General features: G+C 48.7%; 1 protein-coding gene across 1 annotated transcript in view; it reads right to left on the bottom strand.

Annotated features, from left to right (window-relative positions):
* Positions 1–26,477, bottom strand: part of ARHGEF38 (Rho guanine nucleotide exchange factor 38) — a 113,381-nt gene that overhangs the window by 72,926 nt on the left and 13,978 nt on the right. Inside the window, exon 2 of the mRNA XM_006151161.2 lies at positions 16,647–16,834. Within this exon, the coding sequence (XP_006151223.1) occupies positions 16,647–16,834 (188 nt within the window). The remainder of the gene's footprint in view (positions 1–16,646; positions 16,835–26,477) is intronic.

Genomic DNA, 26,477 nt, shown 5'->3' with positions numbered 1-26,477 from the left:
GCAATAGAAATTTGACAATTTGAACTTAATTGAATCTCTATAATATAAATGATCTACTTAAGTTTTCTGGGAGCCACAAAGGAATATTCTTTGTAATCACTCCATGGGGCTCTGAATAACAAGTATGCAAAGATCAAAAGTATCTTAAAGAAAAAAATTAAAATTGCCTAATTTGGTGCTCCAAAATATTGTTTTAGTGAATATTTTGTAATTTTCTACTTCACTTTATCTACAAAGACATATTGGGTGCTTAGTCTGGCCGTTAGTATACCTGGAATTTACTGAAGAGGCCAGGTCCCACCTCCTGAGTTTCCCCTCAGGAATTCCTGTTTATCGTTCTCTGTTTAACCAGCACTGAGCAACTCAATGTAAACATCACAGGGAGAAATGGGGGGGGGGCGTTCTTAGGGGTACAGTCCTTCACCTGCTAACACTGTGAGTGGTGACCGCTGAAGAGATCAGAGGATGAATCACGCTGATTCTAAGCCAGCAACAGCCCTCTCCTTCCCTGTCGCCAGTGGCTGAGTTAGTCAGGGGGCCTCTGAGCTGACATGACAGGAAAAAGAAGACCCAGCAGGGCTTCTGAGAAGGCCTTCCTCTAAGAACACACTTTATTTTTTAAATAAATTATCATAAAAGCAGTTCATGTTTCTTATAGAAAAACAAATATGGGTGGGTAAAAGAGAGAACACACAATTGCCCATAACCTACCACCATAATCTGATCAACAGCAATCACGGCTGATATTCTCAGGGTGTCTTTCCAGACTGGTTCTCTCCATGTTCGCACACATGATGTGTGTTTGTTTCTCTGGCTCGAATGTGAGATGTGTGTCCATTTGCACAAACAACCCCTTGCTTCAGAGAGAGTTTTCAATGTTGTTAACAACTGAACGTGAACGCCTCTGCACATCACTCCCCTCCTCCATCACACCGTTTCTATGCCACCTCTCGTGGAATTCGGTAGTCCTAACTAGTCGCTCCGTCTTGGACACCTGGTGAGGGGCCATTTTCATGATGGTGAACAGCTCCTCCACTAAGGCCTTGCTCACACCCACGATTACTTTTTTTATAGTTTTCTAGTGCAATTACTGGGTTAACGTTACCGATATTTTTAAAGATTTTAAACAGGTGTTGGCCAACTTAAAACGTTTTTCTTCAGATAACCAGTAAACTAAAAAGCTTTCCCCTGGTTTGGAAATACGTTCCTAGGCTCCTTATTTGATGATCAAAATCATGCAACTTAAAAGTTCCAGATACATGCATGATGACATATACAAGGGTCCTCAAAACGTTCATGAAAGTGCGTATTATGAGAAAACTGCATGGATTCTGAAATGTTCTTGTGCCAAAATACAGCTGAACTGTAACTCCATTTTTTCATGAACTTTTTAAAAAAGAGGTTTTTGCTATAGGCAGCATGCACTCACCAGAGAGACAGAAAGACAGAGAGACAGAAAGAAACACAGAGACAGAAAGAGAGAAATCCCCCCCCCCCCCGGGGGGGTTGGCCGTGGGGCAATCCCTCCTTCATTTTCCTCTTAAGATTTTAGTTATACACACACACACCTGGTGTGAATTTTAAGCTGAGGGGTCTGGGACTTGAACCTCAGTCGACTACGTGGGAGTCCAGTGACACAACCATCATGCCACCTGCTGGTACCTTTCTCTGACTTTGTGAAGTCCCCTCACATGTGACAATGTAGAAGAAGGGAGGAAAAGCACTGCTTTTAAGGGCCACAATTTCTACTACGGACCCAGTGGTTCTCTGGAGACCACTTCTAGAAAGACCTCAGTGTTTCTCTTGGCAGTAAATTCAGGGCCAAATACTGTCCCGACCTGAGCTCGCCAGGCTGGCTCTAGTCCACACTGGACGTCACCCGACTGGCTCCTGCAGGACCTTGGTCTGATGCACCGCTTGTCTGAGGCCATGCATGCATGCTGCAGCGATTCCTGGATCTGGTCTCTACAGCAGGCTACTCCATTCCAGTGTGGAAGCCCCGGAAGCCCAGGGAGCTGCGAGGGGAGGAAGTTGGGGATGGGCCAAACCCGGGTAAGGAGAGGAGACCCGGTGGGGTGTTCTGAGAGGGAGAACTGGGTCTGGTGTGATTTCTTAGTGAGGAAATTGGAAAGAGAAATGCCGTGAGACAGAAATCACAGCAAGTGGGAAGAGGATGTTGGCATAACGCCCTGGCAGCCGCGGGCCAGGATAATTATCTAATTACTACGGCGCTCACTCAGACAGTTGGCTTCCAGATAGCAAAGCTTTTTGGGGTAAACTAGCCATTATTTCATCAGGTTTCTCCAAACTGCTGATTTGGATGTGCGAAACTTCCTGCTGTGAAACTGGATTCTAGTCTGCTGATTGTAGATCTACCGGCTGAATCAGTGTCACGGCTAGACAGCAAGTCTCTTAGCTACCCTTGCAGTTAGGTGCCCAAGGTACCTGCAAACTGCCCAGAAACATCCCACACCAGGAGACTGCTTCATTTATTTATTTTTAGGATGTGTTTTGTTTTCCCGTAGGTGTGTACACTCACACACCTGAGAGAGATAGAGAAGAAAAGTGAGAAATCACCCCCCGGGGAATGACCATGCCACAATCCCTTCTCTATTCTCCTCACAGGATTTTGGGCCCGCATTCACACAGGCCTGGTGTTAGTTGTAAGCCACTGGGGCCGGGAAGCAAAGTGTGGTCAGCCATGTGGGAGCCCAGCGCCTTAACCATCACACACCTGCTGGCTCTCAGACCGGGAGATATTAATGTGGACGGGCCTAGTCTTTTTATTTTTTTTCTTTTTCAAGAGAGGTTTTTGTTTGTTTGTTTGTTTGTTTGTTTGTTACTACAGGTTTTGTGTGCTTGCCAGAGAGACAGACAAACAGAAAGTAAGAAACCATCGCCCAGGAGATGGCCACGCTGCAATTCTTTCTCCTCCATTCTCCTCACAGGATTTTGGGCACGCTCACGTCGGCCCCTGTGTGAGTTTTAAGCCTCTAGGCTGGGACTCAAACACAGTCAACTACATGGGAGTCCAAAGATGTAACCATTTTGCCATCTGCTGGTCCCAGCGGGCCGCCATTTTTTTTTTTTTTTTTTTTAGAGGCGTTTTTTTTTTTTTTTTTTTTAAGAGAGAGAGATTTTTTTTTTTTTTGGCTATAGAGTGTGCATACTCCCTGGAGAGACAGAGAAAGACTAAGAGACAGAAAGTGAGAAATCACCACCCCCGGGGATGGCCATGCCACAATCCCTTCTCCATTCGCCTCTCAGGATGCAAATGTGCCCGGCCTGAGTTTTAAGCCACTGGGTCCAGAACTTGAACCACTGCCAACCACATGGGAGTCCAGTGACATAATCATTATGCCATCTGCTGGTCCCCCATGCCTAGTCTTTTTTTTTTTTTTAGAGGTTTTCACTGTAGGGCGCGTGCACTTGCCAGACAGACAGAGGGAGACATAGAGACAGAAAGCGAGAAATCACCCCCCAGGGGGGGATGGTCACGCCGCAATCCCTTCTCCTCCATTCTCCTCTCGGGATCTTGGGCACACACGCATACGCGCCCGGCGTGAGTTTAAGCCACCGGGTCCGGGACTCGAACTGCGGTCGACTACGTGGGAGTCCAGCGACATAGCCATTACACCAACTGCTGGTCCCAGATGATTTTTTAAAATATATTTCCTTGTTAAATTTTTTTTTTTTAGGTTTTTACCATAGGGCACATGCATTTGCCAAAAAGAGAGAGAGACACAGAGAAGGGGAAAGTGAGAAATTAGCCTCTAGTGGGGAGGGCCACAGCACCATCCCTTCTGCACTCTCTTCTCAGGATTTTGGCCATGCACACATGTGTGCCTGGCATGATTTTCAAACTGCCAGGTCCAGGACTCAAACTGTGGCCAGCCATGTAGGAATCCAAGAGCTTAACCACTATGTCACCGGCTGGCCTCAAAATACATACATTTTATGCACCCAAGTCAGCCAAAAAGCTATATTTAAGGGCTTTGGGTTGGGCACAATGAATGGGATAAACATTTTCATGATCACTTGAGTACTGTGTGTGTGTGTGCATGTGTGCATGCATACATGTTCATCTGTGTTTATTCTTCCTGCATGGGTACTTAACTCAGAACTTATAAAATACTCAGCTTTTTCAACAGAATAGCCATTCCTTCAGCCATTCCTAGTATCTGAAAGAAACTACTGAGTAGCAGTTGTTCTTCTGTTTAGCAACACAATTGCAAACAAAAAACTAGGAGAATCCTTCCAGGAAGAACAGCGGAAGCCAAGGGCTGGAGGCTGCGGTACTTCCAGACCTGCTCCAGAACAGAGGAAGCCAGTGCAAAGAACTGGACGAGACTGGGCATGAGGGGCCCAGGCCATGTGGGACCTTGCAGGTCCCCACGGGAATGTCAGGTTTTAATAGAGTAAGATGGGGGGGCCGGCAGTAAGTGCCGTGGTGGCTAAGGTGTTGGAATCTCACACGGCCAGCTGAGGTTCAAGCCCCAGACTCGGCGGCTTGTTTTCTCACTTTCCCTCTCTCTATCTCCTTTCCCTCTCTCCCTCTCTGGTGAGAGCCCATTCTCTGTAACAAATTGAAGACTGATAACAGAAATGAGTGTGATTTAAAAATTAAATAAATAATTGATTCTTTAAACAAATAGAGTAAGCAGGGAGCCTTGGAGGTTTGCGCAGAAGAATGCTATGCTCTGCTGTCTGTGATGGGTCCCTCTGGTCACTTGGTCAAGATGGTAGCAGAAGAAGGCTGGCCGGCAGGCGGTGTAAGAGCTAGGTTGTTACTGGTGGGCTCAGATGACATGAGACGTGACCTAATTCTGGATCCATTTTGAAGGCAGAACTAAGAAGATTCGCTAATCCATCCAATCTGGGCTTTAAGGGAAGGTAAACAACAATGACTGCAGTTTTCCCTGAGCTCCTACTGGCCCTGACAGAGGGGAAGTACACTGCAAGGCTGGACGCTGAAGGAGAAGGGGAGCTCAGTTCTGGACGGTTGGCTTTGACCCTTTGCAGACAATCAAGGAAGAATTGAGTGGGGAGGGAATGGGGACAGAAGGAAGGACGGGGTCCTAGACTGAACTCCAAACTACACACGTGTTCAGCCATGAGGATCGGCCAGCAAAAAGACGGAGGCAGAGCAGCCAACCGGAGTGGCAGGGGAGCAGGCATGTGGGTCCCCGGATAGCAGAGATGGGCTCCGTCCGGGGCTGCAGGTCAGGGAATGAGCTCCTCCTTCTCCCAATGTCTGAAGCACTTCATCGCAGCATAACTAATCAGCACAACATCATGGGCTGCCTTCTGCCACGACCATTTCTAGCATTGCCTTGAAATATATCTTTGACTGTTATTTTGTTGTTATGTGTTTCTGAGCCATTTTCTGGGCCAGATGACAAATCCTTCCAGGGCAGCACTGTGATATAAATTTCCCTGACTCCTGTGCAGAACCCAGCAGTGGGCGTCACACCAGTAGGTAGTCAACTAACATTTACTCTTTTAATTTGCATACCCAACTAAGATATCACATTCCCCGTGAAATACTGCTCAGCTGATCTGTCTGGAAGGGGTCTGTCCCTTCTCTGAACTGCAACTGCACTTTTTCCCCGCACTCATCAGTCATGGCTCTGCATCGGGTCTCTCCATCCTTCTCAGAGCCCTATCACCTCTAACTAGGGCTTCTTGGCTTTTGATGGCAAGGAACGTGTGTCATATATCTTTGGAAACTCCCAATGGCCCGAAGTGAATTAACTCATATAATCCCTGGCCTTGTGTCTACAGTGTCTTAAATAAGCGCTTCCTCATAAAATAGGAATTTCGCCGATGTTTGCTTCCTCTCTGACCCAGTGTTACTCTGGGCGCTGGGATTTACGGCCTGCAGCGACAGGCATGGCTTCGTTGATCTACGCCCGGGTTAGAGCGGCCCGCCGTTGCTGGCATTTCATTAAGGAGGTTTATGACATCATTTCGGTAATCACAGCCACTGAAATTTGGGTGCTTATTTTCCACTCATAAAAGCACACTGAAATGGTGGCTTGTGCATCTCTGGTCTGAGAAGTGAGGTGATAAACACGGAGCATCTTATCCTGGCTTTCTGGACAGTAAAACAGAGCTGCACGGTGCCTCATCTTCCCAATTCCAGGCAGTCGAGTCTCGCACTGACCTGGGAAGTGCACCCCTTTATCTCCTCTGGGAGCCTGGCAGGTTCTGATCTGCACTATAGGTTAGAAAAATTAAAACTAAAGCTGCCCTAAAACGGAGCTTAGGAGGTGCATCTAACCGTAACGAGGGGGAGAGTCCCCATCTGCAAGCTATAATGCAACGATAAAAATGTCTATTTTTGGGAGCCGAGGCTTTCTGCACAAAGATATGAGACTTCCTTCCTATAAAAAGAAGTCTCACGTGCTAGAATATGAACGTACCAATTCCCTCCCCAATTGCATCTGAATCCAGCCCGTGCATCTTCCAGGAGCGTCCCCCAGGAGAAGAGGGGGGCAGTGAGAGGAAGAGGCGGGGCGGGGCCACGGGGCCACGGTCCTGTGCGGCTGGCAGCTCCGTTACCTTGTGTGATGTTTACTCTCACATTGAACAATTCGCAGCTGTTACTATCATCTTCTCCAACACATTGGCGCTTCCCTTAGGAGCGCACTTCTCAGAAGGCATGGGATGCATCATGGAGTTTGTGTTTTGTTTTGCTGTGACTCCAGCTGCCTGACGTTATCGAGGAGGGATGGCTGGGTCGTGTAAGACTGGCTACGACTCCTCACGGCCTGAAACGTATGTCTCAGAGTTCAAGAGACAAAGAGGGCTCACCGGCCACACAGACCACGGGAGCCCTGCTTGTGAAAGTCAGGGTTCAGAGGGCTGGCGTCTCTGTGCCAGTGCTCAGACCAGGCTTCCGGCAAGGTGAAGGCTTTTTAAATGAGAGGGAGGAGAGAGAGCACATGGGGGAGAGGTAAGGGACGGGTGTGTCTTTACGTGTAATAGAGAGCACACACGTGTGTGTGAGGATGGGCGAGGGCCAGAGGCGAGGGTGCACCGCGATCCTCCGGCCACGCCACGCCACGCCGCCCTTCCTCCAGGTTCCAGCCTGCAGACGCGGGCTTTCACTCGTGTTCCCTGAGTGTTCCGGGCTGACTGGGTGGGCGTTCAAACTGCAATCACCCCGTGGGGTCCAGCTGGTCTTTCTTGAGCAGTGCTTTACGGCTACACCATGGAGCTGGCCCCAGTTGGCATTGCTGACCAGATCTCCCCAAGACAGAATCCTTTCTGCCCCTGCTCCACCCCCACCCCAGTAGGTGGGCCCACAGGTGAACCTAGGCCCCAGCCATCCCCCAGCGGCACTCTCCAACGTGTCCCATCGTAACTGGGCCAAGAATAACATTCTATTGGGTCGTTGGGGAAGTCATGAGTCATTTTTGCACAGAAAATATGCCATGGTTTTCCCAACAACCTAAGTTAGCTCACTTGCTCAGAAAAGCCAGTACAAAGCAGGTCCAGACATTCCACACGGTTCATTCATCTTTCTTCCTTTCTAATTGCCAGAGGGGTGTGCACACCGCAGCGAGTGAGAGAGAGCACTCCCCGGTGGGACCTGGTCACACGGCAATCCTGTCTCCACTTCTCTGCCGCCGGGACTTTGGGCATTCAGGTACACATGCCTGCAGTGATTCTCAAGCCCCTGCATCAAGGGTTCTAGCCACACGGTTGGCCACGTGGGAGCTGGTCCCTTACCACCGGGCTACAGGGCTGGCCTAGAAACTCACGTGTACGTCTTCTGAGTCATCACTCCCAATGTCTCCACTATGTTAATAAGAAGTGTTTTGATTTTTCTCATACTGTCATTTAATGCAGTGACTGAAATGCCTGACTGAGTTGTGCTTTCTGGGCATCTTTCACTCCACAGTGTCAGCCTGGTTGGATGTCTATGCTCGCGAGCGTCCATAAGGTCTTGTGACTGTGCCGTGCCCTCAGGAACCGCTGGCACTGCGGTGGGAGGGCTCCACTGGCTTTTGCAGCCCAGGTGGATGTCTGGCATTCCAAGCACAGCAAGAGAAGGAGCCAAGACAGGTGAAAGATCACTAAGTGTTACTCCATTTCTTCTAAGTAACCTGTGTGCAGCCTCGCGCCCTGGAGATAGCCACCTCACCGGAACCAGTAAAGACATTAATTGGAAAGTTCGGGAGAGCGAGAAGGTCAAGGGTCAGAGGAAGAGTTTTTATCCTGACATAAAATTTACAGCTGTATTTAAAAGGATAATTTAGTTGAAAGAAAGAGATAGAAAAAATAAGGGCAATCTTCTGTTTAATTAGACTTTTTATGAATTGCAGATTCATGAGCAGTTGTAAAAAATAATACGGACAGGCCCATGTACCCTCCGCCCAGTTTCCCCTAATGGAAATATCTCGCAGAACCACGGACACGTGCCCTGGATGTCGGTGAGATGGAGTGAGACAGGTACTGAGCCGAGCACGCGGCAGTGGGGGGGTCGGCGTCTCCGCTTCATTCACTGCACGCCCATCACGTGGAAGAACAGAACTTAGAAGCAAAGAACTTTAAGAAAGTGTGGTTGGTGAGCCAAGACCCAAAAAAGAACCCGAGCATTCTGAAAGTGAACAGGGACATGAAGAGTAGCAGGGTGATGGGGGCCAGCAGATGGCGTGGTGGCTAAGGGCACTGGACTCCCACATGGCTGACCACAGTTCTAGTCCCGGACCTGGTGGCGTGCTTTTTCACTTTCCCTTTCTCTCTCTCTCTGTCCCTCTCTCCCTCTCTGGTCAAATTAAAATAAATAAAGTTAAATAAAATAATTCTTAAAAAAAGAGTAGTGGGGTGACAGAAAAAAAGAGGAAAGAGTCCATGGATGCTGACGAAGCAAAAATGAATGAGTGTTATCATTTCAGGAGACAGTAAGTCTTTTGGTGAAGGTGACACCTAGAGAAGAGAATTTTGACGAGTCCTTCTGTGACACTTACACAACTTATGGCCAAAGATATTAGCTCACAGACATTTCCTCTGCTGTGTAGGTAAAATTCTAGCAAATGCCCATTCATCTCTCTCTCTCTCTCTCTCTCCCCTCCATCTCTCTAAGAAAGCTGAGTATCTTTTGATAATTACTAGAAAAATGTCTGTCTTGGTCCTTCTATACTTTAGTGAGCTATCATTACTGTGACTCTGTCCTTTGCTTGATAAAAGTACCAAAATTTCAGCACGTTTTGTTGTCTGACACCCTATGATGGAGAAGTGGGAGACAGGGAGCTGGGCTGGGAGGGGAGCAGAGAGGATCAGACAGAGCTCCGGGGCGTCACACAGAGTGCATCTGAGAGCCAGGCAGGCAGCCCTCCAGGGTAGCACCAGGCACAGGGCGCAGGGGCATCATGACAGGCGCCAAGGCAGCCCAGCCTGCTGGAGAAGGCTCGGAAGAGAGGGCAGAAAGTGGAACTCGGGAGGTCCCAGAACTGAAGGTGAACTCTAGTCCTGTTTTACAGAAGACACATTTACAGGGGCTCACTCTGGTGAGGAGGGAGCCACTGACCACACAGCAAACTCCAAAGGGATATAGCGGTCAATTATGGGGGCCAGCAGGTGGCATGGAGGTTAAGGCACTGGCTCTCACATAGCTGACTCTGTGGTTCAAGTCCTAGACCCAACAGCTCCAAAGCTACTGCAGGCATATGTGCATGGGTGCCCAAAACCTTGGGAGGACGGAGAAAGGACTGCAGTGTCGCCAGCCCTCCAGTAGGGTGATTCCTCACTTCCCTCCTGCTCTCTCTCTGGTGAGTCCCTCCCTACAGCAAAACAATTAAAATTTAAAAAAAGTCACTTGCAGAACTAAAAGTAGCAAATGTAGCTTAAAATTCAGAGGACACTGTTGGGCTGTGGCTTTCTTTTTAATCTATATACCTTTTATAGCATTATGGTTTTTTTTAGAATTATGTATTTAACTTTATTTATTGTTATTTTTAAAATTTGCTATAGACGGAGTCAGAAAAAGAGAGAGAGAAGAAACGTGAGAAAGCAGGTCCAGGACACGGACTGCAGTCAGCCGTGTGGCTGACCAGCACCCTAGCCACCACGCCACCTGCAGGCCGCGTTACGGCTAAGAACAGTACTTCATGGTTACGGTGTGTCATGCTACCCTCCTCCCGTCTCCTTTCAGGGGTGTTCTGATCTACGCTATCTCTCCAGGAGTGGCAAGTCTCCTTGCACGGGCCGTGCCTGTAATACAGATTGAGCACAACTATCTCAAACCCCAAATCTGAAACTTTTTGACCTCCATCTTTTTTTTTGGAGAGGTTTTTGCTATAGGGCGCGTGCGCTTGCCAGAAAGACAGAGAGAGACAGAGAGACAGAAAGCAGGAAATCACCCCCCAGGGGGGATAGCCATGCCGCAATCCCTTCTCCTCCATTCTCCTCTCGGAATCTTGGGCACTCATGCACATGCACCCGGCGTGAGTTTAAGCCACTGGGTCCGGGACTTGAACTGCGGTCGGCTACATGGGAGTCCAGCGACATAGCCATTATGCTAACTACTGGTCCCTGACCTCCACCTTAACATCACAAGTGGAAAATTTCACACCTGACCACATGTGATGGCTCGCCATCAACATGTTGCAGCAGAAATCGCCCTCAGGCCATGTGCGTGAGGCGTAGGTGAAGCACACCTGATTCTGTGTTTACCCTTGCGTCCTATCTCTGTGACAGCTCATCATGCAGATGCAAGTATAACACATTTGGGAAAAAAATTCAAGATCTGGAACACGGGTGGTCTTGAGCATTTCGGATAAGGGGCACTCACCCTGCCGTCGAAGCTCCAGCAGCGTCAGCTGGGCGAGAAGTGGAAGCGGGAGCTGAAGGCCCCAGCCCACTGTGCTTTCCTTCCCTGGTCCGTAGACGAAGGGGCCAGAAGCCCTCTGTCCTCCCCGGCTCCCTCTCTCATGTTCCCCTCCTCTCTGGCCCCTGAGGAGGAGCTGTGGGAGGGTGTCCACACAGTGTGCAGTCACACAGAGCGAGGACTCCACGCAGTCCCTGCCCTCGAAACACTGAGGCCCCCACTGATGTAGGCTGCGTGTCACCCGCAGCGCTGCATTAACCAAAGGGGCTCTGAATGCGGAGGGGGTTTTAACATTATTCTCCTCAAATTTGTGCTCCCTTAGTAAATAAGATAAAATATTTTCCAATTAAATTACTGTTTGGTGTTTATAAGTGAAAATAAGACATGTAAATATACGTTACTCTTCAAATGGGAACGGCTCTACGACGGCATATATAGCTCCGGTTCCAGGAAGTATTCGAGTGCATCTGCGTATGCCTGGACAGCAAGTCCAACTATCTCCAGTCTCTGTATGTAAGTGGTAGGGCTACATGTGATTATTTCCTTCTGTGTGTTTTCTCTAATGAAAATTCTTTACAAAATTGTTGTCATATAATATATCCAGTTTTTAACGAAAAATTCTAAATGACTCTTGCCAATACAAAATTCCATTGTCCAGAAAACACAGATTTCAAGCATAATACACACAACTAAATGAAATGTGAGCAAATTCAAAATAAATACATCTAACTTTCTTGTTATGCAAATAAAAATCTACCAAGCATGCATGCAGGCATACACATCTACACATAGGAGAGCTTTGGAAGGATTAAAAAAATGGTAATGACTTTTGCCTCTAGAGATGGCAACTCAAGCTGAAGGGTGCGCTGCCCCCTTAGAGCGTCTGTACGTTTGCAGTGTGTAAACTTTAGAAACTGAAAAAAACAATTTAAACAGAAAAACAAAGATCTATGCTCCAATTCTTCTAACTACTCTTCAATCACGTTATTGTCCTTTCCTTACACATAATAAGACTTTTTTCCATTGTTGGATCAGTTTGCTCTGTTTGACTTTGACTTACTGCCAAAAAATGGATTGCCCTGTTTGGATAATAAATAACCAGAACCTGTTTTCTCACTAAGGGTTTCAATACTAAATGCTGTGGGTCATTTTTTTCCTCCTTTGCAAAACCTCTCACAGTGCTGCTATTAAAGCTGGAACAGTGGGGTTTGACCTTGCTTTCACTTAGGCGAAGGTATATTCATAGACAAGCCTTGAAATTAAGATGAAAGTGTTTAACCACCATGGTCACAGACCAGGCGTCAGTCAAGGGCTGGATCATTCTGATCATTCACACGAATTCACCTAGAAAAGCAGGCAAGTCTAGTCCTCTCCTCCATGGTCAACTAGTCTTCAACTTTTCTTTTTTTTTTTCCCAGTTTCCACTAACATAAACTGACTCGTTCCTAAGTTCGACTTTGCACAGAGAAAAACAGTAGACGACTGGCCCAGTCTCTAACTCTGCATGTAAAACATCCGCTTAGGCCGCCTCAGCTTTAGCTCAGCAGATCGTTCCCATGGTTACCCGTATTCCTGTACACGTCTGGGCACCGACTGAAGACGGTGGTTGTGTGCCCAACGTTAATGGGGGGGCGGTGAGGGCTCTGGGGAAGGGGCGACGGACGTGACACAATGAAGTTAATGCCCTGGTGGCGCCCGGGAGCGTCCTTGGCACCCAGAGCCGTGTGTACAACAGCCATAGGAGGAGGTAAAGCATCCACTATGCTTCATGGAAGGTTAAAAGCATTAGAAGTGAGGAGGATCTGGCCTGAAAACGCTGAGAAACGTTAGAAGAATCGTTATGAGCTCAGCGAAGAGGACAATAGAATAAGACCAAACTCCGAGATGAGGGAGACAGAGGGCCCGAAGGAAGGAAAGACATACCAAGTGTGAAAAATCAGAAGGTCCAAGTCACCATAGAGCCAGCAGGAAGCCGCGCCAGCGCTGTGAGACTGTCATTCAAAGCATGGCGGGACAAGGTAGCTGTGCCGTAGAGCAGCCACCGTAAGCGTCGCCACGATGGGAACGTGAACTGGCCTGTCTGAGGCGCAGTTCTGAGGGATGGCACCAGAAGCAGAAAAGCAAAAGGAAACACACGACCATTAGGGGGGTGGCCAACAGCGTGGCTCTCAAGGCGGTCGTGCCAGTGGGCCAGCCCGGCTCCCGCATGCAGGTGACGGTTTACCATGGCCGGCATGTTCCTGTGACAAAGCCGCTCTGTTTGCCACATGCGTGGAGCATGCGTTCAAGAAAGGCGTTTTCTTGTGTGTGTAGTCTTTGTCTATTGATCATGAGCCAGCCACAGAGACAGATTTTTTGAATAGGGATTGAAAAGACTACTGGGTATAGACAACTGTGTGTGGGGGGGGTAGTGGTGGTGGAAGGTTTATACATAACCAGTGCGCGGCATGGAAGATGCAGAGAAACGCCCTCTCAGTCATTGCTCATGGCATGAACATGACAACAGCGTCAGCCTTCTGACTGGCAGTTGGCAATTTTTATTGAAATCTTAAATATGCATACCCTATGACCTAGCGCTCCACCTCCAGAAATTTATTCTGGGACCGGCAGATGGCATCGTGATTACATCACTGGATTCCCACATGGCCGACTACAGTTCAAGTCCCAGACCCGGAGGTTTGAAATTCATGCCGGGTGTGTGCATGCATGCCCCAAATTCTGAAAGAAGAATGGAGGAGAAGAGATTGTGGCGTGGCCATCCCACCTGGGAGGTGATTTCACACTTTCTGTCTCTCTGTCTCTCCTGTGAGCACATGCGCCCTAGAGCAAAAATCTCTCTCTAAAAAAAGAAATGTATTCGAAAAGGCTAGGGGGCAACACCTCAAACATAAACACGTCTCGGTCACAGTAGGAAAGCACTCGAAAGCACCAGTAGTGATGAGAAGATACATGCGACAGATCGCTGAATGAAACGAGTATGGGTTCCGTCACACTTAGGGAAAAATGTATGTGTGCATGTTTGTACGTGTGTGCGTGGTGTGTGTGTGCAGATGTAAGTGTCCAAAAAGATGTCTAAGAGGACGTCCTCGAAGATGTTAACAGTGATTCCTTTGAGGAGTCGCGCCTCTGAACCTTTTTGTGTTCTGGTTTATGTCTGTCCGTGTTGTCTGAATGGCTCATGAGGACCACGGACAAGCCGAATGTGAGATAATCCCCCTGAGCGCCGGCTCCCGCATGCAGGTGACGGTTTACCATGGCCGGCATGTTCCTGTGACAAAGCCGCTCTGTTTGCCACATGCGTGGAGCATGCGTTCAAGAAAGGCGTTTTCTTGTGTGTGTAGTCTTTGTCTATTGATCATGAGCCAGCCACAGAGACAGATTTTTTGAATAGGGATTGAAAAGACTACTGGGTATAGACAACTGTGTGTGGGGGGGGTAGTGGTGGTGGAAGGTTTATACATAACCAGTGCGCGGCATGGAAGATGCAGAGAAACGCCCTCTCAGTCATTGCTCATGGCATGAACATGACAACAGCGTCAGCCTTCTGACTGGCAGTTGGCAATTTTTATTGAAATCTTAAATATGCATACCCTATGACCTAGCGCTCCACCTCCAGAAATTTATTCTGGGACCGGCAGATGGCATCGTGATTACATCACTGGATTCCCACATGGCCGACTACAGTTCAAGTCCCAGACCCGGAGGTTTGAAATTCATGCCGGGTGTGTGCATGCATGCCCCAAATTCTGAAAGAAGAATGGAGGAGAAGAGATTGTGGCGTGGCCATCCCACCTGGGAGGTGATTTCACACTTTCTGTCTCTCTGTCTCTCCTGTGAGCACATGCGCCCTAGAGCAAAAATCTCTCTCTAAAAAAAGAAATGTATTCGAAAAGGCTAGGGGGCAACACCTCAAACATAAACACGTCTCGGTCACAGTAGGAAAGCACTCGAAAGCACCAGTAGTGATGAGAAGATACATGCGACAGATCGCTGAATGAAACGAGTATGGGTTCCGTCACACTTAGGGAAAAATGTATGTGTGCATGTTTGTACGTGTGTGCGTGGTGTGTGTGTGCAGATGTAAGTGTCCAAAAAGATGTCTAAGAGGACGTCCTCGAAGATGTTAACAGTGATTCCTTTGAGGAGTCGCGCCTCTGAACCTTTTTGTGTTCTGGTTTATGTCTGTCCGTGTTGTCTGAATGGCTCATGAGGACCACGGACAAGCCGAATGTGAGATAATCCCCCTGAGAGCCTTTGCCCTGGTCTCTGCTCGGCCTGGGCTGTTCTGCCACCTCCTCCAGCCTCTTCTCGCAGGGCCCCACTGAAAAGTATTTGTCTAGTGTGCCATCAGCGCCTCCCTCTGTCCCCAGGCTCCATCCATTCCCTGCTTTGGTTTTCTCTGCTGTACTTAACGCCATCTAATATATTTTCCTTTTTATGTATTACTAATGTATTTGCTTCGTTTTTCTTTCATTTACTTCATTTTGTATTTTATTCTATTTATGAATCGATTACTTATTATTATTTACTTACTTCCTTCATTAGAAAGTAAACCCAAGGACCAGCAATTAGCGTAATGGCTATGTCGCTGGACTCCTATGTAGTTGACGGTGGTTCGAGGCCTGGACCCGGTGGCTTAAACTCATGCCAGGCACATGTGCATGCGTGCCCAAGATCCCGAGAGGAGAATGGAGGAGAAGGGATTGTGGCATGGCCATCCCCCCTGGGGGTTGGTTTCTCGCTTTCTGTCTCTCTGTCTCTGTCCTTCTGGTGAGTGCATGGGACCTATAGCAAAAAAAAAAAAAAAAAAAAGAAAGAAAGAAAGAAAGAAAGTAAACCCACAAGGGCAAACCTTGGTCTTGCAATAAACCATAACCCAATGCTAACGGCAACCTCCACCACGTAGCAGGCCCTACTAATCATGTGTCAAGGAGTGACAAAACCGTGCGTCTCTGTGTGTGCCTGCCGAACAGCCTTCTGAATGCTCTCATTCCCTCCAAAGGCTTTGATGAAAAGGGAGAATGATTAGCTTATAAACACTTCAAGTTTTATCTGGGGCCAGCCCTGCCAAAGAGAAATTGCTTTTGTATTCATGTTAATTTCTATGTCAAATTTTCTTAGAAAAATAGTCATGAGTTTAATTAAGCTTTCAATGTGTGCATGGGGTGGGGCATGTATTTTTCTCTTCTAAATCCACAATTATCCTTGAACCAAATTAAGTGACTTATTCCTAGCTGGCTGAAAACCTGTTGCTCAAATTTTGTTACTATGGTTATCCAAGAAAAAATACATTAGAAATCTTAAAGTAAGGACCAGCAGATGGTGAAATGGTTACATTACTGGACTCCCACATAGTTGACTATGGTTCAAGTCCCAGACCCAGCGACTTAAAACTCATGCCTGGCATGGGTGCGTGTGTGCCCAAGATCCTGAGAGGAGAATAGAGGAGAGGGGATTGCCTCATGGCCATCCCCCGAGGGTGGTTTCTCACTTTCTGTCTCTCTGTTTCTATCTCAACACATGCCTTATAGCAAAAATCTCTCTTAAAAAACAAAAGTTTAAAGTGACAAAAACTTCGACTTCCTTTTACCCCATACTTTAGAAGAGTGTCCTTGGCCAAGTGGAGGGACACGTGTCCCTGTGCTGGCACAGGAAGGATGAGTCTGGGGACACAATGCACGAACCCAAGCCTGGAGACTGTGGGGCGAAGGCTCATCACCTCCTGGCACCCTCAGGGTCATGGTGCTGGCGATCTTAGAATGGGGGAGAAAGCATGGAAAACGGGGAACCGTCTGCAAGCTGCGCTTACCTGCTTCTCTCTCAGGGGCCGGACCACTTCCCTGACGCACAGCTCTAAGTCGTTGAGGTAGTCCCGCTCCGTCTGGATCAGCTCCGCCATGATTCGCGCCCTCTTCGCCATCACCCTCCTCAGCTGGTGCTCGGTCTCCAGGGCAGGCCCCTGAGCTGCAGAGCCCTCGGCCTGCGGAGCCATCTTTTCTGTGAAAGGGAAACACGTCCAGGTGAGGACTCTGCTGAGGGCGCGGCACTACTGCTGACCGAGAGGAAGGAGGGGTCTGCAGGGTGTGTTCTCAGAAGCCACCCGTGTCAGTTTCCCTGAGGTCAGAATTCTGCAAGACTACAAGCAGGAAAGGAGAGAGAATGAACCGCGTCTAGTCGGTCAGATGGTGCTAAGTGTCGGGGCTCCTCGCGAACACCCGTGGCTGGTATCTTAAGCTGTCAACTCGCCTTCGGGCTGGAGGTGGAAGACGTGAGGACACAGTTCAGAACTTCCGGACATGTTTGCGTTTAGATGGGTGGAAGACTTTTAATCCATAAGTGAAACACCTTCCAATGTCATCATTCTTAAAAAGAATCCCCCCTCTTTCTTGCTTTAATAGTTTTTTTTTTAAAGGTCTTTGCCACAGGGTGCATGTGCTCACTGGAGAAAGATAGTGAGAGAAAGCGAGAAATGACCCCCCAAGAGGGTTGGCCGTTCCTTCTCCTCCTCCCTCCTTCCGGGACTTCGGGCAGCACACATGCACCTTGCATGATTTTCAAGCTGGCAGGTCCGGGACCCAAACTGCAGTCGGCCATGTGGGAGTCTTGCACCTTAGCCACCGTGCCACCTGCTGCCCCCTCATACTTGGTGGGTAATACCCAAACCTCAATGAAATGGAACACAATTGCACACAGTTGGGCTGTTCTTTTCCATTCCTAATCAGAACCCATGAGGAGCGAAGCAGCCATGGATTAAACACATTTCAACTGCGATTTTCGTGACTCGTCTTCAGTTCTATGTGTATCTTATTATTTCAGAACTCGAACCGCAAGACAGAAAGTTCTAATTAAAAAAACAAAAATTCCCGTCCCAAGATGATATTGAGATAAATGGGAAGTCTGACACATGGCCAAGGTTTTATGTGAATTATGAAGGTAAGAAAGCTAAATATCTTCAAGGATGACCAATGCAAAAATTTGGAAGCCACAACCAGGCCACAAAATCAGAGCGGGAATTGATGTGGAGAGAGTGTGTGTGTAAATGGATGCACTTCGAGCTTGAGGCTTAAGTTTCATCTTTGTTTCTGCAGTCGCAGAAGTCATTTTAAGTTAAGACAGCTTTAGCAACTACTATGTAAATCTTCACTACTGGCCCCCCTTCCCGAGCCTGTAACAGGAGGGAAAATGGACAGGTCCTAGTGTATGCAAGGGGGTAAAGGGAGGGTGTTCTCGGGTGATGGCAGAGACAAAGCTGGCCCTGGGAGAGGTTCTGGTGAAGGAGCTAATGGCTCCTTGTGCAGAGACTGCCCTGGGAGAGGTTCTGGTTCTGGGGCAGAGCTAACGGCTCAGCATGCAGAGACTGCCCTGGGAGAAGTTCTGGGGCAGAGCTAATGGCTCCGTGTGCAGAGACTGCCCTGGGAGAGGTTCTGGTTCTGGGGCAGAGCTAACGGCTCCGTGTGCAGGACGCCCTGGGAGAGGGTCTTGCAGACTGCCCTGGGAGAGGTTCTGGGGCAGAGCTAACGGCTCAGTGTGCAGAGACTGCCCTGGGAGAGGTTCTGGGGCAGAGCTAACAGCTCCGTGTGCAGAGACTGCCTGGTTAACAGTTAACACAAAGGGACACTTCCGAATGTCACACACACTTTCTCCCTGGCCGCAAAGGTCAGGAGTCCAGGCAGAGGCCCAGTAGCCAACATCTATGGAGAATGCGGCCGAGGTGACTCTGATGACAGATTGGAAGTTGTCCTAGACAGATCCCTGGACAATCTCGACTTTCCGGCGAATACATTCCTGGGCCGTTGGCCCGGGGCTGACTCTTCCTCCATTAGGAGGGAAGGTGGTTTGACGAATGTCATCTAAAAGGAGGTGGGTTTACAAGATGTGGGCCACTTGGTACCCCAGAAATAATCCACAGGAGCTCCGTAAGAACAGAGAGTCTTTACCGGGGAGAGAAGGAAAGCTTGAAGTCTTCACAGCCTCCGCATTCTGCTGTGTGCTAGGAGAGCTCGGGGCTGCTTGCTGATTTGTAGTATTTTCATGGGAGAGTAGGAGCCTGCCTCTCACTGCACGAGATTTGTCAGGAGGAGTTACAATCAGGGGCCATGACTATGAATTGGGACCAGCAGATGGCGTAGCACTTATGTCCCTGGACTCCCATGTGGCCCACTGAGGTCTGAGTTCTGGATAGGTGGCTCCAGACTCACGCCGGGCATGTGTGCATGCATGCCCAAGATCCTAGCAGGAGAGTGGAGGAAGGAGAAGGGACTGCAGCCTGGGGGGTTACTCCTCTCTTTTCCTCTCACTGTCTCTGTCTCTCTCTGGTGAGCACACATGCCCTAAAGCATAAACCTCTCAAAGAAAAAAAAATGTTGGCTCTTAAATGGGGGAGGCAAGCTTCCTGCGAGGGCCGATGCGGTGAACGGGCTGTGTTCACAGCCGTGGTGTGCAGCGTAATATTTCTACGTACGTATACGCAGCGAGATGATCCGACGGAGGCTGGGAGACTGAGGTCGGGGTGGACTGACGGGGTGTGTGAGAAAGACCACAGGAGGACAGCACCCCGAGAGCTGACACACCTGTCGGGAGAGTGTTCGATTCTTACTTCATAGTGGCCTGAAAAGCTGTTATGATCAATGTTCGATTTTTCAAGTTCTAAACCTTCAGCAATAACCCATCAATTATTTGAGAGAGTAAAAAAGAAGAGATTTTTCCCTGATGGTTCTTTAAAAACAAAAAACAAACAAAAAAACCCTGATTGTGTGTATGTGCATGTGTGTGTAAGAAGGAATATGTGTGCACATGAAAAGGGGGGGAACGGGAGGAAGCACCCCAGCGGGGTCTAGCCACGCTGCAATCCTCTCCCCTCCAACTCTCCGTCCTGGTGACCCTGGGGTACCTGCACACCCTCTGGGACAGGCACTTGAACTCTGGTCAGCCTTGTGGGATATGACTCGCCGCGTCTGGTGTTTAATGGAGGTGTTGTGGAGCCAGCCCCTGTCCTGACCTTGGGCAAAGAAATATCTCCAGAAACACTCTCAGGTTCCTCTTGGCTCTACTTTCCAGGATTTAGTTACTAGGTCACTTGATCCCTTTCACAGATGTGGCAGTCCTGCTCTGTACAACACACACAGAAGCTGGCCATCAAAAATGCCTAGATTTTCTCAGACGGTTCACCGATCTGAACGAGTCGAACCTATCTGGGGGCAAAGGTGACTGAAATCAAGTGTCAGTCAAGTGATTCAGCTTCCAAACCTTCTCCCTGTAGGCTTAAGAACCTTCTCAGGGAAGGGATTGCAGTGGCCATCCCCCCTGGGGGGTGATTTCTCGCTTTCTGTCTCTCTGTCTCTGTCTGTCTGGCGAGCGCACGCGCCAGGGAAATAGGAGTTAAGCAACTCTATATCTTTATCTGCTCTTTGGCTCACATTCATGGCCAGAACAAAGACTTTCATAGTCAGGTCTCTAAACACCTCTTCTGTTTGCATCTCTTAAACCAGCTCACTCTGAGGTAAGTTAGGGACAGAAGTGTGGCTTCTGTGATGACCTTTCTCTGCCTTCAAAACTCCGACCTTTTGGTCACACTAAGTTTTTACGAGTGGAGGTATTTGTAAAACAGCATTACCAAGCCATACCACCCGAGTCACCAGTCAGCCAGAACTTTTTTTTAAACAATTTCTGATAAAGCAACAGGGAAGCTGTGTTTAAAACAGAATGGAAAAATAGAGCTTTAGGAATTAATATTTACCCATATTTGACAAAACTTAAAAGGCTGTGTCAAAACTGAAGTGAAACTGAGGTTAAAAAGACATTTAGACCAGAATATTCCACTGTGTCTGAAAACAGTACCATGTAACTGACTCTACCCTGTCCTGCCCGCCTGCCCTCAATTTCTTCCATTCTAAGCTTTACTTTTCCAGCAGTAATGATGAATTTTCACTATTCTAGCCACAAATTCCATTGGTAACATATGTTGAGACTCCTGGCCAAGGAAATTTATGTAAAAGGAGGTTATTGTGGTTTGGGGAAAGAATAATTTGTTTTAAGATCAGTTCTGCCTCGGGGGCCGGCAGGTGGCATGGTGGTTAAGGGTGCTGGACTCCCACATGGCCAACTATGGTTCGAGTCCTGGACCTGGAGGCTTGCTTTCTCACTTTCCCTCTCTCTTTCTCTCTCTCGCTCTGTCCCTCTCTGGTCAAATTAAAAACAAAAACAAAACAGAAAGATCAGTTTTGCCATTCCTGGCCAAGAGAATGTGGGGACAAACCAGTCACCCTCACAGGCCTCAGTTCTCCCATCTGTAAGTGAAGAGCAGAAGCCCTAGAGGTTTACCCTAAAGAAGAATTAAAGGAGCATAGCTCCCTGGGATCTTTTTTTTCCCCTCAGTTTTTGCTATAGGTTGTGCGTGCTTGTAGGGGAGATACAGAGAGAGACTAAGAGAAAGAGGGAGAGACAGAAAGTGAGAAATCACCCCTGGGGATGGCCATGCTGCAATCCCTTCTCCTCCATTCTCCTCTTGGGATGTTGGGCACACACGCACACGTGCCTGGAGTATTTGTTCAAGCTTCCAGATTCAGGACTCGAACCAGCAACTTCTGTATGTTGGCTTTTTCTCCTGTTACTTTCATGTATTCATCTATTAGTTCTGACAGTTTTTTTTAAAAGAATTATTTATGTAATTTTATTAATTAATTCACTTATTTTAATTTGACCAGAGAGACACACAGACACAGGGAGAGAGAGAGAGAAAGCAAGCCACCAGGACCTGAGCCATGGTTGGCCATGTGGGAGTGTCCAGCACCTTGCCACCACGCCACCTGCTGGGCCCAAGTTCTGGCAGTTTTTAAAGCAATATTTAGAGTGTTCCACATGTAAGAACATATTACCTACAAAAAGAGATCATTTTACTTATTCTTTTGCAATTCAGAAGTATTTTATTTCTCTTTCTTGTCTCATTACTCTGGACAGAACATCCAGAAATGATTTGGTAAAGTTGCCAAAACACTCTTGCTATATTAGGAACTGAGTGAGACAAGTAAGCTGAGGAGAACATTATTCTAGAAAGGTTCTGCACACCAATCACATTGCAACTTAAAATATCAGCCAATATTTAAAAACTGGTGTTCAAATATACTTACAGTGAACTGTGACTTGTGCTACTTACAGCCCAGCCTGGCGGTCAGGCCCCTGGAGAAAGGACACACGAGGGAAATGTGAGCACAGAAGGGAGAAGGGGATGCCATGTCTAGGGACCTGGCGGTAAAATAAATAAATATGCTAAACCAGCTTAGCGTGGAGAAGGACGATGTTACCAGGAACAGAAAGAGAATGAGTCAAAGAAATGATCAAGAGACAGGTCTTGGGAACCAGCAGTTAGCGTAATGGCTATGTCGCTGGACTCCCACGTAGTTGACCGCAGTTCACGTCCTGGACCCGGTGACTTAAAACTCCCGCCAGGCGCATGTGCGTGTGTGCCCAAGATCCCGAGAGGAGAATGGAGGAGAAGGGATTGCGGCGTGACCGTCCCCCCTGGGGGGTGATTTCTCGCTTTCTGTCTCTATGTCTCTCTCTGTCTGTCTGGCGAGCGCACGCGCCCTACAGTGAAAATCTCTCCCAAAAAAAAAAAAAAAAAGAGAGACAGGTCTTGAAGGCCTAGTTAAGTAATTTGGGGATATTTTTAAACACAATGAGAAATCAACGAGGAATTTTTTTTAAAAATTTGATTTTTGCCAAAGAGTGTGTGAGCTCACTCAGGGGGGAGAAAGAGACAGTGGGAGGAAAAGTAAGAAATCACCCCCTGGAGAGATGGCCACCCTGCAATCCCCTCTCCATCTTCCTCCTGGGATTTTGGGTACACATGCCCAAGTGCCCGGTGTGGGTTTCTAGCTGCCAGGTCTAGGACTTGAACTGCAATCAGCCATATGGGAGTCCGGCATCTTAGCCACCATGCCACATGCTGGCCCCTCAATGAGAAGTTTGTGAACAAGTGAGTGATAGAATCTTACTCTCTTGGCAAGATCACCGTGGCCTTCTAGGGCCCTATTTGGAAGGGGAGAATGAAGAGCAAGCCCATTTACCGGGACATCTCGTCACTGGAGACCGGAGACCATTAAGCTTACTCTAGCTGCCAAGGGGATCATACGAAGAAAAACGCAGGGGGTGACGCTGGCATGAACTGGCAAGAAATGAAGCGAAGGGCCAAGAAGAAGGGACTCGGTTTCCTGCCCAGGTACTGATGTGGCCGCGTAAAGACACAGAGGATAGGGACAGCGGAACCGCGAAGGCGCTGAGTCCACCCAGTCCTGTCCCAGTATGAAAAAGGAAGCTGATTTCTAGCAAAAACGAGTCCTTTGCCTTAAATAACAGCCAGAAATTGAGTTCAGATCCCCTGACCATCACCCCTGCCTACCCTCCTCAGTCCTGTGCCCTTTCTACGCGTGGAACACAAACACCCACCCACAGTCCTTGGCTTCGATTCCAGAGGTTCCCGATCCAGTGTGATGATAAGTGTCCTTGTCCTCCCTGTGCTGTATGTCACACCTGCCCCTCGCAAACCCAGAAACACCCTGGTTCGTGTTGCATTGAACCTGGTGACGTGAGTTTCACACAGTAAAATCTTTTATCAGTTTCGATGGAAATCTGACCCACAGGAAGATGAATGGAACAGGCCTTCTGTGAACTCCGCTGAAAATAATGGCATGTCAGGCAGGTTTTGGCGAGAAGCCAGAGAGGCATTAAGTGAAAGTGTGGAGGAGCAGACCCTCTGTGGCTCTGAATTTCAACAGTCAAAACGCTGGGGTGGGGGAATATTGTATCCTCGCTCAAAGGGTGTGTGATTTATTCCCTTCGACTGCTAATTGCCGCCAGAGTTACCTGCAGAAGTGGATTTCAAAAAAGAGTGAAACCAAGCTCCCCTTGCTGGAGAAATACTTGCGCCACATCGGCTCGGTTTCCCAGCGCTGGCAGGTTCGGCCTTCCTGTTGTAACTGCTCTGTTGTGAAACGCAAACTTTCAGCTGCATGAGAAATACCGATTTTATCCACTTGTCTATTCGTTCGACAAATATTTATTGAGAGCTCATTGTTCTGGGCATTGTTCTAGATCAGTGGGTCTTGACCTGGCCACCCGCCCCGCCCGCCCCAGGGTCTACTTGGCAATGTGTGAAGTCACTCATGGTCATCAAGGCTTGGGGAGGGGATGTACCTGCAGCAAGCGGATAGAAACCAGGATGTTGGGAATACTCTACAACATTCAGCTCCCCCCCCCCCCCGGAAGAACTGCCTAGTTCAAGACGTGACTGTAATACCGAGCAATCCTGTTCTAGACACTAGCCATACCCCAGTGGGAAAGAAGAGGGAAACCCTGCTTTACAACACTTCACAACACTTCCATTTCAGGGATGGAAGAGAGACAGTAAGCCACCCGACAAAAGCATGAAGGCTGGATGGTGGAGCCAGAGGAACGCCCTGCTCTCAGGCTGACTCACACAGAAGGTTCTGGTGCACCCCTGGAGGCTTCCCTGCACAAGCCTGGTGCCCATGATCCAGGACGGTCAGTGGGCAGGGGCAAGTCATGGCAAGAGGACCCTGCCACAGTGCCTCTCTCTCTTTTTCTCTTACAGAAGAAAGAAATAAACTTGAAGAATAAAGAAATAAAATTTCATCAAATAAAACATATACAGCATTGGGTCCAGCAGATGGTGTAATGGTTACATTGCTGGACTCCCACATGGCTGAACGCGGTTCCAGCCCCAACCTGGAAGCTTGAAACTTAATGCTGGCCGTGTGTGCATGCGTGCCCAAGATCCCGAGAGGAGAATGGAGGAGAAGGGACTGCAGCGAGGCCATCCCCCAGGGGTTAATTTCTTGCTTTCTGTCTCTCTGTCTCTCTCCATCTCTCTGGCAAGCCCATGTGCCCTATAGCAAAATCTCTCTTAAAAAAAAAAAAGAAAAGAAAGAAAGAAATGTCTACACACACACACAGCTCATCAGACAGTGGCGTGGCACTGTGGAGGGGACGAGGCTGGCGGTGGTGGAGGTTGCTGTCCTGTAGAGAGTCAGGGCAGGCCTCGTTGCTAAGGTGATTTTTGATCTGAAATTAGCAAGTCATGCGACGAGACTGGGGGCTGACCCCATCCTCTCTGCCTCCGCAGTCACGGTGACTTTAGAGCAAATATGAACTTAAGGTTGTGTATGGGCAAGTATCCCAGCATCGTTGCACATTGCTTTTTATCCCCCAGACCTTCACGCTGTTTCAGATATGGAGTACGCCATTTTCCACTTTTTATACATTTTAGACTAATGAGAAGCAGAGTTGGGTTTTTACCTGGTCCGAAGTCCCCCCAAAACTGTTGACACTTAGCTGCCATTGTAACAGTGGGGCTGGGGGCACTACACCGGGGTCAGGTCACGAGATGAGCTCGGCGTTTTAGAGGGGAGTGTCATGGTGATCCCATGAAGCACAAACTCCAGCCTGCGAGGTTGCCTGACCCCCCGACTTCCTGCATGAAACACTTTGTTGAGAAGTGTGAAATACCATGGCTGCTGGAAATCACCCACTGCTCACCCTTTACTTCAAGGCTGTCATAGACGGTCGTGCCCATAGAGCTTAAGGCTCTTCCAGCGTCTGTGAGTGCTGTTCGAAAGTTTATCAGAATTATCTGATACTTTAAGAACGAGGCAGGAAACACCTGCTGCTGCAGAAGACCAACGTCAGAGCCGAGGGGCGCCGTGGCCGGGCAGCTTCAGCCTCAGAGCTCGGTGACCTCAGCACACGCTGAGGAACCAGGTAAAACCAATCTTGGTTGTTTCACCTTCCGGAAAGCTGCGACGTGGCTTCTTTGTGAAATTAGTGAGGCATGAAGCGACCTTGGTGCCCACGAGCCTCGTATGGATGCTCAGTGGAGTGTGGGTCACCTCTCTCACGGGTCAACCCCCAGACAGGAAAACCAGTGTGAACCTGGCTCCATGTTTAAGCCCTCTGCCTGGAATGCCCTCTGCTCCTGAAGATCCTCACGGATTTCAAGGCTCAGATTTCAGAGTCTCTCCTTGCAGCGTTTTAGAGGAACAGTGAAGCTCTTTCTTACCCCAGGTCCCAGGTGCCTTTGTGCCCCTAACAGAACAAAAGCACTCAGTGCACGGTGCCCACTCGGTACGCCGTGAGGCTACGTGGGGCTGGCCGGCCGCCCTTCAGGAATGAAGAGAAGAGCTTATTGCCCCGGCTGCTAGGAGAGCCACCAGCAGGCAGGCCCTCCCCAGTGAGCTCATAGGAGCCCCGTCAGGTCATGCTCCAGGACCTCGAAGGCTGATCCAAGGGCCTGTGTCCCTCACACTGCAGGGGCAGCTCTGAGGCTCCTCCACCTTCAGAACTGCAGTCAGACTCGGCTACGGCGCCCACTGAGACCGCACCACAGCCAGGCTCTCCACCACCCAGAGCCCTGCCTGGCCCTCCTTTCCCTCAGGTGGCGCCTGCTAGGTTCCCTGATAAACCATCTGGTCACCTCGGAGCCTACAGCCTGGGAGACCCACCTGCAACATTCCTCACCACGTTACTGTGATTGTTTGCTCACTGCCTGGCTCACTCAAAGGCTGAGGTTTTTGTTTGTTTGTTTGTTTAATTTGCAGAGGACACATGTGCTTGCAGGAGAGAGACA

This window comes from Tupaia chinensis, unplaced genomic scaffold (genome assembly GCF_000334495.1).
Source record: "Tupaia chinensis unplaced genomic scaffold, TupChi_1.0 Scaffold000315_1, whole genome shotgun sequence".
NCBI lineage: Eukaryota > Metazoa > Chordata > Mammalia > Scandentia > Tupaiidae > Tupaia > Tupaia belangeri.
The sequence above is the reverse complement of the archived record's forward strand: the minus strand, read 5'-3'. Positions and strand labels throughout refer to the sequence as shown.